General features: G+C 45.9%; 1 protein-coding gene and 1 long non-coding RNA gene across 4 annotated transcripts in view; one reads left to right on the forward strand and one right to left on the reverse strand.

Moving 5' to 3' along the window:
• ARL3 (ARF like GTPase 3) overlaps positions 1-17,942 on the reverse strand; it is a 26,993-nt gene continuing 9,051 nt past the window's right edge. For both annotated transcript variants that reach the window (XM_031597572.2, XM_090145435.1), the window contains 4 exons: positions 17,220-17,336; positions 12,760-12,810; positions 10,581-10,766; positions 1-2,593 (listed from right to left, as the gene is read on the reverse strand). In XM_031597572.2, coding sequence (XP_031453432.1) covers positions 2,546-2,593; positions 10,581-10,766; positions 12,760-12,810; positions 17,220-17,336 — 402 coding nt within the window. In that variant the 3' untranslated portion in view covers positions 1-2,545. The remainder of the gene's footprint in view (positions 2,594-10,580; positions 10,767-12,759; positions 12,811-17,219; positions 17,337-17,942) is intronic.
• Positions 4,070-17,213, forward strand: LOC116231665 (uncharacterized). 2 transcript variants are annotated; one of them, XR_016468828.1, is made up of 4 exons: positions 4,070-4,430; positions 4,544-4,699; positions 16,252-16,369; positions 16,968-17,213. It is a non-coding gene; the product is annotated as an uncharacterized LOC116231665 (long non-coding RNA). The 2 variants fall into 2 exon arrangements; XR_004167513.2 differs by having other exon boundaries at positions 16,252-17,213.

Below are 17,942 nucleotides of genomic sequence, written 5' to 3' on the forward strand. Positions count from 1 at the left end.
TTACAGTACAGAGAGCATTTATGGCCATAGCTGCAAGATGATTTACTTCAGTCGTCGTAACCCTCCACCTCCATCCTCCCAGGTAGACCACATTCATCTACCAGATGACGGGTGAAGCTCTGGCTGGAGCAGGACCAAGCAACCAGGATGTGTGCAAACATAAGGAATGAGCCAGCAAACGCTTCTGGATCCTGAGTTCAGTAAGGCAATTTTTCCTTCCAAACTGGAGCAAGAGTAAATTTACAGCATTTTACACATGCTTCCAAGTATAACTGATGGGAGCCTAAAGAAATAGCAGAGCGGGGCAGCACTTAGCTCTGCAGTCCTGCAGGTGAGGAGGGCTCTCTTCTGCTCCCAGGGGGGGTTTTGCTTTGTTCTGACGGGGCAGAGGAGAGGAGCCAAAGCACTTCACTCAGCACCCAGTGCACGGTGACTGCCAACTTAAAGCCTGGGACTGTTTCCACAACCCAAAGCGTGCCTTCCAGAAGGGGCTGCAATGCTTTACAGCACTTTCGTCAGGCAGATGTGTGGGTAGGGAGGAAAAGGGGACCTCTCACACACGTGCTGGGATACATTTCTCCTCCTTTGGCTCCAGAGACACGAGGGCTCAGCTTCCTGAGGCTCCCCTTAAGCTAACACAGTTGCTCTGTTTAAATGAACATCTCTCCTCACGACTCCTTGCTCAATGCACGCCAACTGGAAGCGTGTCACTTCTTTGTGTCATTAGCTATTGCCTAACAGCTCGCCGGAGCCTCCCCTCCCAGCCCTGCTTTTTGCAGCAGGCTGCATCACTCTGTCTGCACGTCCCGCCTGGGCTGCAGACAGATGCACTCAGGGTGCTGACTCACAGACGCAGGCAGATTACACTTGGATTGCTGCAGCAGTTGCTGTCCCAGCTGTCCCTCTGCCCCCAGCCACAGCAATGACAGCTGAACTATGCGCAGCCCAACCCCTGAACCGTCCCCATGTACGGGGGGACCTGGAAGCGGCCCCAGACAATTTCAATCAGCCGGGCTCTAACACGGAGGCGGCTTCACGCACAGTGCAGATGTTTCTGCCGTGAGCTGGAGATGTCCAGGGGAAGGGACGAGCGAGGCGTGGAGCTCCAGGGGTGTCAGCTGGCCGCCTGGCTCCATGAGTCAGCTCGCTGGTGCGTGGTGAAGCCACATGCCGCAGGACACACAGCTCGCCCCGTGCCGCCCGCCTGCAAGAGGTGGAAGGGGTAAGGCGGTCCCCAGCCAGCCCTGGCCTTTCGCAGGCAGGCGGCAAACAAAGCTGGCAAGCAGGGCAGTGGGATTATTTTACCATCTGTGCATTAGAAACTGGCCCAGGAGTCACCAAGCTCGCTTCAACAGGACGTGGCTGCTTTGGCGCGCTAAGTGACTCCTGCCCGCTGTCAGCTGGGGATAGATTTGAATCACGGACAAGGAGGTGGAAAAAGCAGTCGCTTTTCTATCTCAGCAACCGCATCCTTCTGCAGGAAAGGCATTTCGGGGGACAACAAACCCTAGCTATAAGGAGTGTTTCCCATCTGCCGTTGCGGGCTCCTCACCTCCACCCGGATGAGCTGCAGCTGGCAGTGGGCTGGGGGCACCTCCATGCAGGGCTGCTGAGGAGGGTGGGAGAATGGGTTTTGCACGCTGCAGAAAGGAAGCCTGGGACCTGGTATCTCATTCTAGAAAGTAATCACGGACTTAATTGCATTTTGCTGCGGAGTTGCCTTAACATCAAGGGAAAATCAACAGGGATTGTTCAACATCAAGACTAATCTCACATATGGAGCTTACTGAACACAGGAACCACGTTTTTGCTGGCTCAAGGTGAAACGCCGGGCTAAATTCTCCTTCAGCTGCGAGAAAAGCCCCAGGCACGCTCATCCTGCATTATTCCAATTGTAAAGAGCTTCAATTATACACACATAACCCCCTTCCTTCTACGGCGTCGTCGCAATGTAACAGTGTCTCGTTATGATCAAACTCCTCTTTTATGGCTATAGGAATATGCTGAAGCCTCTACCCTCATTACACAAATGACTTCTTATCAGTTATCAGTTTTTTTTTTTAAGAAACTACCCACAATTGGTAACAAAACCGCGTTTTATCTGTCACTGAGGAAAAGCTGTGACTGACACCTGAGCGTGTCCTCAGCAACTGCAAGCCTGCAAGGATAGGGCAGCTCCTATGCATTTAAGCAACTACAGTAACTCACACTCCCTCTGCTTCACACTGAATCAGTCTTGCTTCTGCTTACAAACTTGCTGGCTAATCAGACATTTAATACTATTTATGCATAGGGAGGAAATATATAATTCCTTTATTGGGATAAAAAACGATACTAAAGAGCAGGTCAAGTTCCAAATCCAGCAGTAGGTTTTAACCGATGTTGTTCCCCTTTTTTTTTTCTCTCTCTTTTTTTTTTTTTTTCCTTTTAACAGCTGTAGCTGTGCACAGATGGAAAAACATTTGGTCAGAAAGCAGCAAATTAGTGTTTTCAGGCTAGAATTCTGCTCCCTCCGCTCCTCCATTTCCATGCAGCTCAGAGTGCTTTATTTCTTCTTTGCATTGACATTTTTGCACACCCAATTCATGCCGTCCTTTAGACAGAGAAAGGCAGTGTTAGTCAAGGGAAGGGAAAGAGAATCTCCAGTCCTCCTCTGCCCCATGCCTGCAGTCTGTGCCCAAAACCACTGTGCATAAAAGCAAGCGCTTCATTGCTCAGTTATTAAATCCTTCTTCTGACCATAAAAAGTATCATCATCTCATCATGTCAGTATGCCTTGGTCCTTCAAGGAAGGATCACTTTGCAGTTAAGGTATGCCAGCAGCAGATCGAGGCTCAATTCTAGGTTCAGATCATTTGTGTAACCTTGGCCATGCCACCTTGTCTTTGAGACTATGCATTTTAAGCTGTTTGTTACACAGCCAGCTCCACATTCAGAGCGTGCCTCTAATTCTCTGCACAGCTGCGTGCCTCCTGTGTGTCCCCAGGCAAATCACATCAGCTCAGATGGACGAAAGTCCCTTTAATCATGGCATGTAGACTCTGTGCTCTCAGAAACAGGCACTGTGGGGTAACACAGTGAGAATAGAGGTGGTCATGTTTTACAATGCCGATACACTCAATTAGGGTACTTGTGTAAAAACGTGTGCAGCACTTCTTGCTATTGCCAAGTAATAGGGCAGCCCTTCAGTTGTGAATAACTGAGCATGAGTTTCTTGCTGAGGTCCCAGAACAGGATATGCCACTGAAGGACAAAGTGACACTTTATCCCACTCCTGATGTTTCCCTGATGTGAGGTGCAGAGAACGGCGTGCAGGATGCACAGTTCTCATATTTGTGTCCCACCAAACCCACTCCTACCCTACCTACAAGGCATTGCTGGTGCCACAGGCAGAGAGAAGGCAGGTAGGGTGGGACATGGTTGTGCTTGTAAATTGGGTGAAAGCCACTCTGGAGCTCTGGGAGGATTTCAGTGCATCATGTTCAATGGTCAGCATGCTGAGTTAAAGAATAAGCATGCCCAGTTTGTGCTGGCTGCACGTGGGGCCAGGTACTAATAACACTGCTACCTCGAACCTGAGGGAGGGCTGCTGCCTCCAGTTTCATTTATTTATCTCCACAGCAGAGATCGGCGTAAAACAAATTGTCTGAAATCCTCAGAGCAAATGGGAAAAGACGAGAGGTAGATTCATTTTAAGGCCCAGTAGCTTTGTGTCTTCCCCTTTCAATAACACCGATAACCTAGGTGTAAAACATGTAATGCCTTAAGCAATCAATAGCATGGTTTAAAGCTTATCACTTTAGAGAGAGAGGGAGCCAGCCTTCCCAGCCAGAGGAATGCCAGGGCTTAACAATGGGGCAGGGAAGAGAGGTGTCAAGCCTTTGGCTCCATTGTGTGCTTTAGAAATGCGCATGATTGCCTGCAAAGAGTGAAAATAAATAAATAACTAAAAATGCTCCCACAATGATTTCAGCTTCCCCTGCCTCGGAAGCAATAATCACATTTGCACACATCATGGCATACAAGGCAAGCAGAGCTCCTCATTCATTTTGAATGTAGGTTTATTTGCTGAACCAGAACAGCTGAGACAGCTTAAAGTAATAAATATCAGCTGACACTCTCTGCTATTCAGCACAGTAATCCCAGAAACAATACATCACTGCAAAACAACAAACACGCATCCTATCTTCTGCCTAATCTGACCACAACCTGAATTCACAGTGATTAAAACTCTGCCTGCTGTCATCAGGGAGCTCGGGAAGGGGAAAGACAGACCATTTTAGCACTGGTATGGTGAGGGTCATAAAGCAGAGTTTATGATGGGATTTACCATGGCTGGGAGCCTGGCTGCATCAAGCATATAATGAGGGCAAAAGAATGACATAGCAAAATGCAAGAGGAAAGGTGAACTCCAAACAGGCTTGAAATACGTAAGTAGGTCGCTGAACTTTTAAAGCAGGAATTGATTTTAAAACTCTCTTCTGGCATTAGATAATTGACAGGAAGAATCACATTTAATTGTAAATATCTCCCTGCCTGGCAGTGATAAAGAGAAAACGAATGCAGCCAGCTCTACATGTGATGTATCTTCCTCATCTTCAGCCATGCTGCAGCTTCTGGTGCAACTTCATTGGGGCATGTTTTCTGCAGTGTCCTGAGTGCAACAGCAAATGCAATGGAAGGCAAAGGAAACAAAAAGGTACGTTTGCAGTTTTTCTACCTAAGGTCTGAAGCGGGACAGGGGGGTTGTTAAGACAGAGAAATGGAGAGAAGCTGTTATAAACACAAAGAGCTCTGTGGGGAAAGCACAAGGGAAGGAGGAAAAGATGCTTGAAAGAGTCAAGTCCACAAGGAGTCGGCTGCAGTCATCCTTTGTCCCTGCATTTTCTGTCCCTATATCTGCATGCTTAAAAGATGGCTCTGTGCAGAAAGTACAGTCCCTACAGTAACATTTAGATCTTGATAGATGTCCTTGGGCTGCTTTGTTGAGACAGAGACGTTGGCAGATATGCTGAGGATGGAGACGGATACAATATTAGTATTCCAGCCTCAAGTCAACCATGGGAAAACTTAGCCAGGAAAAGATTTCAGATCTTTCAGCTTCAGCTCTCTTAGCTCCTTAACAAGCAGCTAGTAAACTTTACCAAAGCAAAGAGAGAGAACTCCAGGGAAGAGGATAATGCTCCTTGCAGAGAAATGCTGCTTAGCGCAGCCCCGCCTCGCTGCAGTCACGTCTGCTGTTGTGCCAGGGGAGTTGTGCTGTGACACCCTTTGGGAAGGAACTGGTAGAGCCTCCCCCAGGAGGAATGCAAAGTCCTGTTTGAGATTAGCCCACTGCTTGCTTATTCTCTGCATTATCAGCTTTGTGGCTGTGGGAGTGAAGTAATCTGACTTCAAACACAGCGAACGAGTCCCTTCCACCCCATAAAAAAGCATCCTAATTTCTGCTCCCCTGCAAGCCAGGGATCAGGCAAGGCCACAAACTTGTGACCCCTAATGTGACCTTAAGGACAGCAAAGCTTAATCCTTTCATGTAATCTTCTGTCTGCCATAACAAATTGGGTCATGCAAGTACAAAATTCTCTATCTCTAGCATTTTTGGTGTATGTTATTTTAACTGTCGCTTTCTTCTCCCTCTGCACAGCTATAACTGTGGCTTCATTATCTGTCATTTCTTTGCACCTCTGCTCAGCATACAGGCAGGCTTTATAGGCTCCCACAAGTATACCATCCTTGTCTTTGCCTGGGTGCAAGCTTTTTTGTCCTCTGAGACCTTGTATCCCCAGTGCAACTTTGTAGAGTCTCTTTTTACCCTGCTTAAAAATCACAAGACTTAGCCCTGTAGTCTGGAAATACTGCTGCTTTTCCTCATCATAACTGGCTCTGCCTGCCCCAGGAGAGCTGCAGTAGTCAAAATTGGTTTAAAATCACATTCACAAGTAGCCTCAGAACCTTCTTAAGATGTAGGAGATATCTGGCCAGCCTGCTGTGGCTTAGACATCTTTTAGACAAAACCTAGCTCAAAGGATGTAACGCAGAAGATTGCTGGGAGTCCTGTTCTGAATCTTGCCCCTGTTAGAGTGGTGAATTGCAGTACCAGCATCATGTAGGTCTTGGGCTCTGTTATCCCAGTGGAGAATACAGCCCAACAGGGAGAAGTAAGCAGTTCAGCCCATCCTACAGTCCTTTGGGCCAGACTGGTTCTGGCATAAATTAGAGTTTAGTGGCTACTCTCATTTCCACTGGCTTTTAATAGTCTCCTGGGTGCTATTATGCTTGGGAGACTCTGGACACAATATGCTGCAGCATCACTCTGGAGGAGATTCCTCAGGGCAGGCTGAGCTCCTGCTGCCTTGATCCAAGATTCTTGCTTCAAACAAGAAATGAGCTGCAGAGCACAGACCGGTCCAAAGTCTTCAGTCACGTTTAATACGTACTGCCCCCACAGAAGCATCTCCAGCAAAAGCAGGGGAGTCCTGTTTGCTTTCACCTCATACCAGCTGGCCAGGATGGAACATGCATAGCTTCTGCACGCTAATTAGAGACGTGGTCACAACCCCAGGAGAGTCCACATGGCAATGGAGAGCTGCTGTGAGGCAAGGTCTCCCTTGTGTTTCTCTGCTGGAATTGGCGATCACCTCCCTCATTTGTTGTACCACACACAAGGGTCTCAGTGTAAGCTGGAAACGGGATGCTGCTGCTCCAGAGGCAGAGTCCAAACAGCTGTGTCAGGGAGACAAGGCTTTCCTGACTGATAACTAGTCAGAAGGTTAAAATCATATGCAAGCAGAAAGCTTGTTTGAAATAGCTTCTAAGGTGAGGGATGTCATTCCTCTTGCAGTGATATTACGAAGGGTGATTGAGCAGACAAGTGTTGCCCATGATTTCACTCTGGAGGTAACGAAGTCTTCAGCTGGCACAATGCAGGATGCCAGCTGCCTTCCAGAGGGCTTCCTGTATGGGGCTTCCAGTTAACCCAGCCACCTCTCTCCTGAGCCTGCCCAGAACATTGCCGGGCCCCTCTTCCTGAGTCCCCGACGGTTAATTTTAAAAGAGAAGATGACAATATGGATTCCCTCCTTAATTAACAGTTTTATTAAATAACCCAATTCAAATAATAGTTAAATTCTCTAAATTTATATCATTCTATTAACCATAATCTAATCTCATTAACCTTGAAATCCCCAGTCTTAACTACCCAATTCTATACACCATGGTGCTAGCAGCTAAACTAATTAAATGACCTTCAAACTATTTCTCCTTCATGTATCGGCATTATTTATCTTTGCTCATTGCTCTTCCTTCAAGCTATCACAAAAATCTTCTCCTATGAACTCTGTTCCTCTGTGTGCTGAGTACTAGATATGCCACCACTCTTCCTTGCAAAATCCATCGGTGATGTCTCTGATTTTACTCCAGCTAATATATTCCATCAGCAGTGATGGTTAGCGTGATTGCTCTTTGCCTTTCATTCTGAATACCTGATGCTTCCACATCTTCATTTATTTTTCTGTCACTCATTGTCATCTCTCAAAGAAGTCCTTAAAGCAGTGACCTGATCACTTACTACACATAGACGGCCTCCTTCTGAGCCACTGGTAGAGATAGTGTACCATAATTCTCAAAATCTTCTCTCTTCATCTCATGCTCTCAACAAGGTTTTCTTTGATTCCCCTACATTTTGAGCATGTTGACTTCTGAGAGTCCCAGGGACGAAGACATTCTTTATTCCTGCGCTGATCCAGTTGCATCTAAGATCCTTTAGTTTAAAAGCCATCTTGGAAAACATTCTGTTCAATGAACTGCCAAGAGAAGAAGAGCTTGGCATCCTTGCTGCCTGATTTGACAGGGCTAGAATTATGGCACAAGAGAAATACAAGGGCTCTTACTATAAGCTGCAGAGAGTTTGTGATTTGCCTTTTTGCAACAATCACTTATGGAATAAGCTGCAGTATTTAGGGCAATGAGACTGGGGACAACAGTATGTTATCTGCCCTCCATCTAAATTAATTTGTCTAGATAAGCACAAAGAACAAAATCTATAGGGCTGTGAATACTTTAATTTAGCTCTCATCTTCTGTTTTCTGGAAGAAAGTACAGAACTGGATTTAATTTCTCTGGGTGAGAACATTGGGCTTATATTCTGGTCAACTGAACGCATATGAAGATGCACTACACTTCAAGGAGAGAGCACAGAAAGGAAGACTGAGCAACAAATAAGTGGGCAGAGCACTTCAGAGAGCCTGCAGATCAGTTTGGAAAAGAGGCATTTTTCATAGCTCATCAACAGAAAGTGCCATCTCCTGTCATGTAGCTCTTCCACATCCAGCACTCCTCCCAGAATCTCATCTGCCACTCTACTGCCCTGAAGAGCTGGACTTAGATAAAATAGAGGAGGGCCTGAAGGAAGGAAGCAGATAGCCTGCATTTGTCTGCAACCTTTTGAAACTGCAACCTCACTTTCTCTATCTTAATCACGATCACATTTCTTTGGACTTCAACATACACTGCCACTGCAGAATGTATTTCCCTCTTAAGACCACCGCTTCAAAATAAAGATTGCAGAGTTGAAGCTTTTCACGAGGTTGGTTACAACATAGCTCAGTTTGTATTTTAGCTACCTAAGAGCCTTTGAAGGACACCATCTGAAACATTTAGGTCTAAATGTTAGGTTAAGAATTTCAAAGCTAAATAACTACTGTAAGGGGTCAGGTCAATGGATGCCAAGGGAAAGAACAAGTAGGAACTGGATTCTTTCTCCCAGTCTATGGCCCAGGCTGTTCCTCACCCAAAAGTTATCCCCAGATCTTGTCTGAGGAGCTCTTTAGAAATCTGCTTAATATTTTTCCGAGCCAACCAACACCTTTGGTCTCCCCAGCATCTTCAGCCAAAGAGATCCACAACTCAATTATGCAACTAGCGAAGAAGCAGCTTTTATTTGTTTTAAATCGTTGCTTCACTAGGAACCTCCTTTCTCTAGCAATGTAGAAAAAATAGCGTATAGTCTATCTGTCACTTTTGTATCTCATAAATCCCAAAAACATTCTCACTTTTTGTCCTCTCTCTCTCTCTCTTCGAAGCTGCAAGTCCCGATCTATTTATTCTCCTTGTTTACAGATGTCACTCTGTACTGCTGATCATTCTCAAAATAATCTCAAAAAAAAAAGATCCTCAAATCTCTCATACTTCTGAGCAGATATTTGGACAATACTTTTCTTGATGGGAGCAGTTAAGTGCTGGAAGATATTATGTAGAGGGATGGGGGAATTTCCATGCTTGGAGATGCTTACAGTTTGAATGGACAAGGCCCTCAGCAACCTCCTTTGTACTTTTAGTCAGTCGTGTTTTAAGCATAAGACCCTTCAACCTAATTTCTTCTTGGACTCTATGATTTTACTGCTGCTGAAGTCTTTTTAGATGGGAATAGAGGCAGAAATTAATGTCGTGTTCAAGGCTGGTGCCTACCATGCCTTTATTCTGTTACAGAAGAGAGTTTTCTGGAAAGTTCCTTTTCTAGTTTCTGGCAACTCCCTAGCATTTGGTTTTCCCTTTTTGGCCTTTGCTGAGCACTAAGCTGCTGTTCCCAGTGATCTGCTCTCTGAGTAATGGCAGCTAATTTAGAGTCCATCATCATATATGTCTAGTTAGAGTTGTTGTTCCTCATGTGCATTATTTTGCGCTTGTCAGCACTGAATTTCATCTGCCATTTTACTGCCCACTCAGTATTGTGGGCTTCTGCTCTGACTCTTCGTGCTCAGCTTGAGTTCTGGCTATCTTGAGCAGCCCTGTAGCATCTGCAAATAAGGAATTCACTGAATTTGCAGTGGAGATAAATGGTTTCATGATTTTGTTTCTTTAAGTATCAGCGAAGGGAATAATCCTGACTGCTTGGATTGGGAGCGCTGCAAATATTTCATTAATTCAGGAAAGCCTAAGAGTGAAACAAACAAACCTAGGTGCCATTTACATTACAAAGAGCTACTATGCTGCAGGAACTGGCTACAGGAGCAGCTATTACAGTTCAGCTCAGGAAGACAGCTCAGCCCCCCGTGGGGGTTTGTGCTGCCCCACATGCTGCCGTTAGAAGTGGTCTTTGCCCCATGTGCTGGTCTCGTGTTTCTCAGATCAGAAAAATTGATCGGCTTTTCTCTGGCGCCTGAGTTGAGCAAAACGCCAAATGACATTAGTAGTGAAGGTAAATCAGATTTCTAAAGTGCACATTGTAACAGTCAAAGGGGTTAATAGTAGAAGGCGATTTGTTTTGTGAAAATGATTAACCTGACAGCAGTCTCTTTAAAATAAATCAATGTCTTCATCTGGCCCGGTCAAGGGGTCCCGGGTGGGGAGGCGAAGGCTCCCGTTTTCCAGGGACAGAGAGATCCCCAGGGCCCACAGCTGCCCCTCCCCTCCACGCAGGAGGTGAGTGAGATACATGACCCCGTGCAGTGAGCAGTGAGGGTTTGGCCGTGCTGACCCTCCTTGGAGATGCAGCCAGTGCAGCCCCACCCTGCAGATCACAGACAAGGATCTCCCTCTCGCAGATGGCCTGCTGGCACAGCAAGCCCTCTCCAGTGCCTCACCTGTACTCCCTCTCCTGAAAGAGCCGAACAAGACTGGATCTGCCAGACTCTGTCACGGATTGTGTGTAGGTTCAGTCCCTCGGCAATCTCTGAAGCAGGGGCAGCCGTCAGCAAATCCTGCTTGTTAGCGAATATGAGCACGGGGACTCCACCAAGCTTTTCTTCATCCAAAAGCTCAGCCAGCTCCTATATCATTTACAAGAGAGTAGGGTGAGGGGAAGGCGGAGGGAGGCAAGGGAAGAAAACCTTCAACCACCAGTGGTTGTCTCTAATTAGAAATATATTTAGGGCAAATGCTGGAAGAGCGTGTTCCAGTGTTCTTATTATAAGAGAAGAAAAATGTATACAATCATCCGAGCCCAAGGTTCAAAAGCTATTTCTTCCAATTACAGGTTACAAAAATCTTCATCTTAGTCTGAAATTAGCAGTTGCCTTAAAGGCTACAGCTCTGTGTTTTACCAGTCGCTGCTCCCCAGAGACCAAAATTGATGAAACAGCAAAAAACATGTAAATTGGCAGGATGAGGAATCTGTTTTAAGTTACTGCCTGACTGGCATTTGTACCTGAGCAGCCGCTGACACCAGCCCTGATATCTTCACTAATAATGACTTTCAGGGGTTTGTTCCAAGTTCTATAAACTGCAACTTGAGCAGCAGAGGACTTTTTCTTTCTTTTTTTTTCTTTTCCACCAGAAATGGAAATCCCACAAGAAAGTGGCAATGCTTTTGAAGGCATTGGCTAGCTGAAGACAAGCTAGGTCAGCCTTGCTAGCTGGATTTTGGCTCCATATGCAGAGTACACATTGGGTGGCATCCTGAGAAATGGGTTTGTTCATTCTAAACTGAATGACTCAAAGAGAGTCTTTTAATAGCCCAAATCTGAATCTGCAGTAGATCAAGGATGTCTGAAATACTTCATGTCTAGGATTGTGCAATGGCCTCACATGAAACAAGCAGTCTCAAGTCACTTCCCTATGTGAGCATATGGCAAACCCAGCAGAACTTCAACCTATAGGGACTGCTGGTATTGCAGAGAGATGAGTAGATGAGATTTTTTGTGGGCTCCTTATTTAGCTGGAAAGGTTTTTCTCTCAGATGCTGTCCTGATATCTTTCATTCACTGGCCAGACACTTTTGGATTAAAGGAGCACAGTCAGAGAGATGCTAAACTGCGGTGGAAATCTGATTCCATCCCCTCAAAAGCAATGTTTGGTTTGGAAACCAGGGCGAGAGAACAGAGTTATAAACAGAGTTGGCCAGGAATTTTTTGACAAAATAGGTCTTTCATCTGACACAGCTGATTTACTGAAATCAAATTATTTGTGGAAATGTGAGGGGTCCAATCTGAGTCCACCTGACTCAGGCAAGTGCTCTACACTTCTGCTTCTTCCTCCTCTCTTTTGCTTAATGAATATTTAACTACTGATTATAAAACAAAACAGCATCAACAGGAGAGAAATTTCCCCTGCTCCTAGAATAGCCAACAGTCCTTCTGTTAGGGTGTGCCCTTGAGATTAGAGAGACAAAAAATCAAGTTCCTCCTTCTAAACAGGCAGAACAGAGGGCTTTAGGTTAAATCCCTCATTTCTGACTCCCATTTCAAGGGGCAAATCTGCTGTTAGGTATTTTGAGACACTGTCACTTTCCAATTTTTGTAACAGAAAGTTCAAGAGTCCTATTTTTGTTCCATCCTAAAACACAAAACATTACAAAACATCAAAACTTTGCAGAACGGAAATCTTATTTTCTAGCCAGTCCTAGTTACAACGTTCCTGGGTTGTTTTTTTTGTTTTTTTTTTTTCAATTACATCCAAAAGACAATCAAGTCAATATGATTTCCATTTCAACTTCGTAAATAAGAAAATAAGATTCCTCGGGGTCTTGGTTTGGCAAGGTTTAAAGGACTTAGAAAAAAATTTTTTTTTCTTCTTCTAGTATTGGGCTCTGTTTGCTATTCTTGTATAGTTTTAATGAAAACCGTTCTATTTAAACGGAATTAGGCTACCTATTTTCCTTGTTTCACATCTACCAAAATAATCTGCATTGATGTTGAAAGGCAAGTCTCTCTTGAAATGCAAATTTTCCTCATAAACAACAAAATCATCTCCCTAAGTTTTGTGAGCAAGGGGCACTCAGAAGCACTCTGTTACTTCAAAGGAAGCTGGGCATAAGTAACTCACCTGACCCGTTTCTTCAAACCTCTTCCTATCTGCACTGTCAATGACATAGATCTGAAAAAGAAATGAGGGGAAAAAGTTACTTTTCCCAGAAGACACTCTTCCTTAGTATTGCATAAATGAGCTAAGCCTAATAATTATGGTTTTGGGCACAAAGATACTTAGTATTATTTATACACCAAGTGTTGGCAAAACATCATGACGTTTAGAGAGGAACCTCCTTTTTTAAAACCCAAGGGAGTGAACAGCCATGTGGTTAGGATCAGAAAGTTGCTTGTGGCAGTACTGGGGATGCTCTTACTAGTTCCATGTTATCTGAAGAGAACGAGAGACTGCCTGGCATCGTCACAAATGGCCAGCTTACAGGCTGAAGCTGAGTGTAGGATGGCAAAACGTGGGGATCCAGACATGGTTGTTCACCACAGCAAATAGTGCCCAAGCTCTGCAGTGCTGTGAATAGACCAAGCTGCTCTCTAGCAGAACGTGTCACCTTTTCGTAAGCCAACAAGGCACATAATAGCGCTCAGGGGACAGATGAATATATTGGTCACATTGAGTTTCTGTCCTACCATGACCTGCTGGGACAGGTGGCTGGGGACTATGGCTGGATCCAGCTTGCAAGACTCTGTCTTCATCTGTCAGCTTGTCTTTAAGGGTGGCAGAAGAGACAGGCAGAAGCTGGGTCCCAAAGTCTGACCACAGAGCTCTTCCATCTCCTCTGAGCTGGGTACCACATCTTACAATCTATGAGGAGGTTCCAGGCAGACATCTGTCCCTGGGTGAGAGTGGTTCTCCAGCCTGCAGGCTCCCTGTCTTTGGAATGGGTCCCCGCTCTCTCCAGCAGCATGCCGTGTCCTGCTTTCCTTTTGTAAATGCCTCCTGCGCAGGCTAAAAGGTTCCTCAAAGACCCCACTAGGTAAGGGATTACTAAGTCCAGCCACCCTTCCACCTTCCCTCCAGTAGTGCTACTGTAATTCAGAAAGCACGTATAGCAAACTACACCTAAAGAAATTGGGGAACTTCTGTTCCCCAGGCAATCACATCCAGGCAAGAATCACCTCATCTTACAGGAAGGGGAAGGTTGCTGGGGCAGCAGAAAGGGACAGGACTGGTGATAAACACTGAGTCTTTCGCTTCCAGCCCCTGCCATTCTTCATCAGTGCTGACTGAAGCTGCTAGGACGTCATATGCATGCTCTTTGGTGGCTTACAGGGAGCAAGTGTCAGCCTGGTTTTGAAGGAATAGATGAGCACAGCACCCTGCCATCAAGATAAATGGCATCCTTGCAGGCAGTCTCAGCACAAGACTCCATGCTTCCAGGATAATTCTGACCAAACAGCAGGGGGAGGGAAGATCTCCAGCAGCACTGTCTACTAAACTGTAGGTACACCCTTAGTGAGCAGTGCTAGGGCTGTTTAGAACAGGATCAGACGAATGGTAGGAGAATCTGTGTGCCAACCTTGAGAAGGAGGAATCTCTGCAAGCTCACTGGTCTCTTAGCTGATCAGCTGGGATCTGTGGTCCTCACGCACACTGAGAGAGCCTATGGATACATTGCAGGGTTGGACGCAGCTGTGCAGGGACGTGGTAGTAACGCACGTGCCTGGTGCCACGTGATGGGGAAAGGCCCACAGGCATGCGTGACACAGCCTTTCCCTGCAATGTGATCCCAAGCACGTGCAAAAGTACTGCATCAGCTACACCTGTCCTCTCTGTCCCTCCCAAGCAGCCACCCCTGTGTATCCCATTTGAGGTAGAAAGCGTGGACTAGAAAGAAAGAAGGAAGATGTAGAGTGGTGATTGTGAAACTTGATTATCATCTTTCCCCCTTCAGGAAATCTCAGGGGAAGCTTAGCAACACACGAATGCAATAGTAGAGTGCTATTTCTTAGATAAAAGGTTACACCTCGCATATTACGGTGCTTCTCTAACTGGCAAGGAAGAACCCCATGTCACAGCCAGGCAGCTTTCTCCTGCACCCCTCTGTTTCTTGCTAGGGAGCTATTTTGCAAGATGAGAACTGGAGACACAGCGCTAAGGGCAAAAGCCACAAAAGCACAGCAGAGAAGATAAAGTATGTGCAGAGTGCCTACTTCCAAACCAGAAACCACTGTGCCAAATAGCTGCAGGTGCCTGTCTGAATATGCAATCAGTCAGATATCCACACCTTATTTGCCTGGGTTAAGCTTCCAAATATCACAGGTGTGTGATGCAAGACCTAGCTCTCATTCAAAGGCACCTGCATGGATTTGAATTTGCAATCACTTCCTGCTTTTTAATACTTCTTAAAGGGTTCTTTCTACTTTGTGCAATATATTTTAGGAGAAGATGGAAGCAGGGGGTCCTGGGAACTGTGGCATATCTTCTTTCCATCTTTCTCCTGCAGTGAGGCCCACACAAGGCTAGTTTCTGGCTCTAGTGTTTTGTAACATGGTTCGCTGGTTTGAGCAGCCCTCAAAGTAGTGTTTTGGAGCTTGAGAAAGAAACTCATGTGAGGATGGGTGTCTCCTTTGAGTAGCAGGCCTAAACAAAACCTGCAGTAAGTGAGCTGGGCAGAAATTGAAAGCGGTGGGGCTGCATGAGGAAATAATACAAGGGATAAGTTAGCTCAATTTACAGAGGCATGACCTGCACCAGGTTTGCAAGAAGAGATGAATTACTGGCTGTAAGGGATGCAAGAGCTGACAAAAGAACTTGATCTCATCTTTTTTGCTGATATCCCAGTTTTGGTGCATATGGACGTGGCAAAGCACTGCACTAACATGTAGACAGCTCCAGGACTGGCTGCTGGCTGGCCAGTGGGGAGTGCAGGCTCATGTCCACATACACATCAGTTATTCTCTCTCTGAATTCACACTGCTGCTTCCCTCCAAACTGACTCTGGTTCTACCAACTATCTTACTTGTATAAAAAGAAAGGTTTTCTCTGCATGTTGCTTTAGCTAGGGTGGGAGGAGGGCTGGGAACACAGCTGTATTCATCCCCTGTCTTTGAATTCACCTTTATTTCTACACCTTTCATGCAGCACACCCTGGGAAGGGGGGAAGACTACAGTCCAGCATAGCTCATTGCTTTGCCAGCAGAGCCTCACAGGCACTGTTCTGCAGTTGTGCAGCCTCTGCAGTCTGAACAACTGCTGTAGCAAAGATTCCCTGTCTGCTGCTTTGCAGTGTTGATTTTGATTTGCAAATCTACATTCACCCCACCAGCAGCTGCAGAGCTCAGATCCAGTGGGCATGATAGTCCTGCAGCCATGTCATGTTTTCTTGATGGCCACAGAAGAGTATGTGTAGTTTGTCCTGCTAGTTTTTCAAACACAGATTTTCTCTTTATAAAGATTACACCATTACTCCCTGAAAAAGCAAACCATTCAGGTTTATGCCCCTTCAAACATCAGATTGCAAATTAACACTGGAAGAAGAGAATCTGGAGAAGAGACAAGGGGACTTTTTAGACCTATTTAAATAACATATTCATATGGACAATGTTTTCTAAGCCTGCAGGTACAGTCAGACCCTTCAGGACCCTTACGTGAGCCTCGGAGCAAAAAGCCCAACTCCTGGTTGCACTGATCCTACTGTAGAAGTGAACTGAAGCTCCCAGCAAGTCAGTGGGTATGTATGCGTGTGATACAGAAGGGAGGAAGGGCGTCTTTCAGAGAGAGCTTCCTGCTTTCCCATGGGAGCCTGTAGACCTTGCTTAGAATGGCTTTTTCTCTGCTCCCACTGGCAATGCTGCTTGGCAGGGGAGTGGGCCTGGAGCCCCCAGACTGTCTCCATCCTGCCACGTGTGGCTGCATGTTAGAGGTGCTCTTTGAAACTAGTCAGGACAGCATTTAGAAGGTCCCGGGGTAACGTGCTCTGGCATGGTCCCACAGTGTAATTATAATGGTAGTCAACTGTAGCTAATTGTAAGGTAACTGCAGCTAAGATGTCAAAAACATTAAAGGACGGTGTAATGATGAAAGGACCAAAGGAAAAGACAAGGGGTCTCTCTGTGCCCCTCAGCCAGAAGCCTTCCTATCTGATGCCAGACACAACATTTAACTCTTCTGTGCTTCAGTTTCCCCAACTATAAGAAAGGCACCATTCTGACCCACCTCCATACATGAGGCTTAAGTCACTCATACCCATGACGGGCTTTTGGGAGTTTCCAGTGAAAGGAGCCATAGATGGGCAAACTACAAGTAATTGATGTTCACTTTTTTGAAAGAGCCTGAGATGAGAGGAAAGGAACTGGCCACAGTCAGCACCATCCCACGGAAGTAAAAACACAACTGAACGATTTCTCCAGACATCACTGTATTTTTCTTAGTGCACCCAACCAATCTTGCCATTTCACTCAGAATAACTCCTGTTACAATGGCAATGGTGTTGCTGAGAACTGGGACTTACACTGCTTGTTCCTTTCTGGCCAAGACCATGGATTACATGAACACAGCATTCAACTGCAGCCAATACTTACAAGGATATCAGTGTTTTCAAAATAGTTCCTCCAGTACGGCCTGATCTTCCTCTGTCCGCCTATGTCCCATACGTTCAGCTTGAAGCCTTGAGACTGAACGCTTTTGATGTTAAAGCCCTGGAAAGAGCAGAAACAAAGGCACATAGAGCATAAAGCTGAACGGCTGGATCAGATTCACAGGCAGACATTAGCACCTTATATATCCTATGCCTGCACCATGCTGTGAGATGGGCCAGGCAGCCATAAAGATGGATCGGCTGCGGGAGAGGCACCGGTGAAAATGAACACAGCCACTAAACCATCAGCTTGCCTGTGTTCCTGGGTCAAGGGTTGATGCTGTCATGGCTACGGAAACATATGATGCAGTTAGTACCCTGGAAAGGCTCAGCAGGGTGGGTGCAGGAAGAGGTGGGAGAGCTGCAGATAAGGAGAAAACAAGGGCACTGTGAGAAGCAGGATTGAGCTTGTGAAAGCTGAGTAGAGAGTCCCAGCTAACGCGAAGCCAGAGGTCTCAGCTCAATTCGACACAACGCAACTAATGCCGGGCTTAAAAGAGCAACAGCTGCATGTCTGAAGGGTCCATTTCATCAATTAAAGCACCAACTGAAAAGGCATTCAAGTAGAAAAACAGGATGTGGCGTGGGCTGGCAACGTGCTGCTGCAACACCCAGGGGACTGGGACTTCGAATTAGGGTGTTGGAGCTGGGAGCTTTGCAAGGCAGC

The sequence above is a fragment of the Phasianus colchicus genome, chromosome 8 (assembly GCF_987193195.1).
Source record: "Phasianus colchicus chromosome 8, bPhaCol1.hap1.1, whole genome shotgun sequence".
NCBI lineage: Eukaryota > Metazoa > Chordata > Aves > Galliformes > Phasianidae > Phasianus > Phasianus colchicus.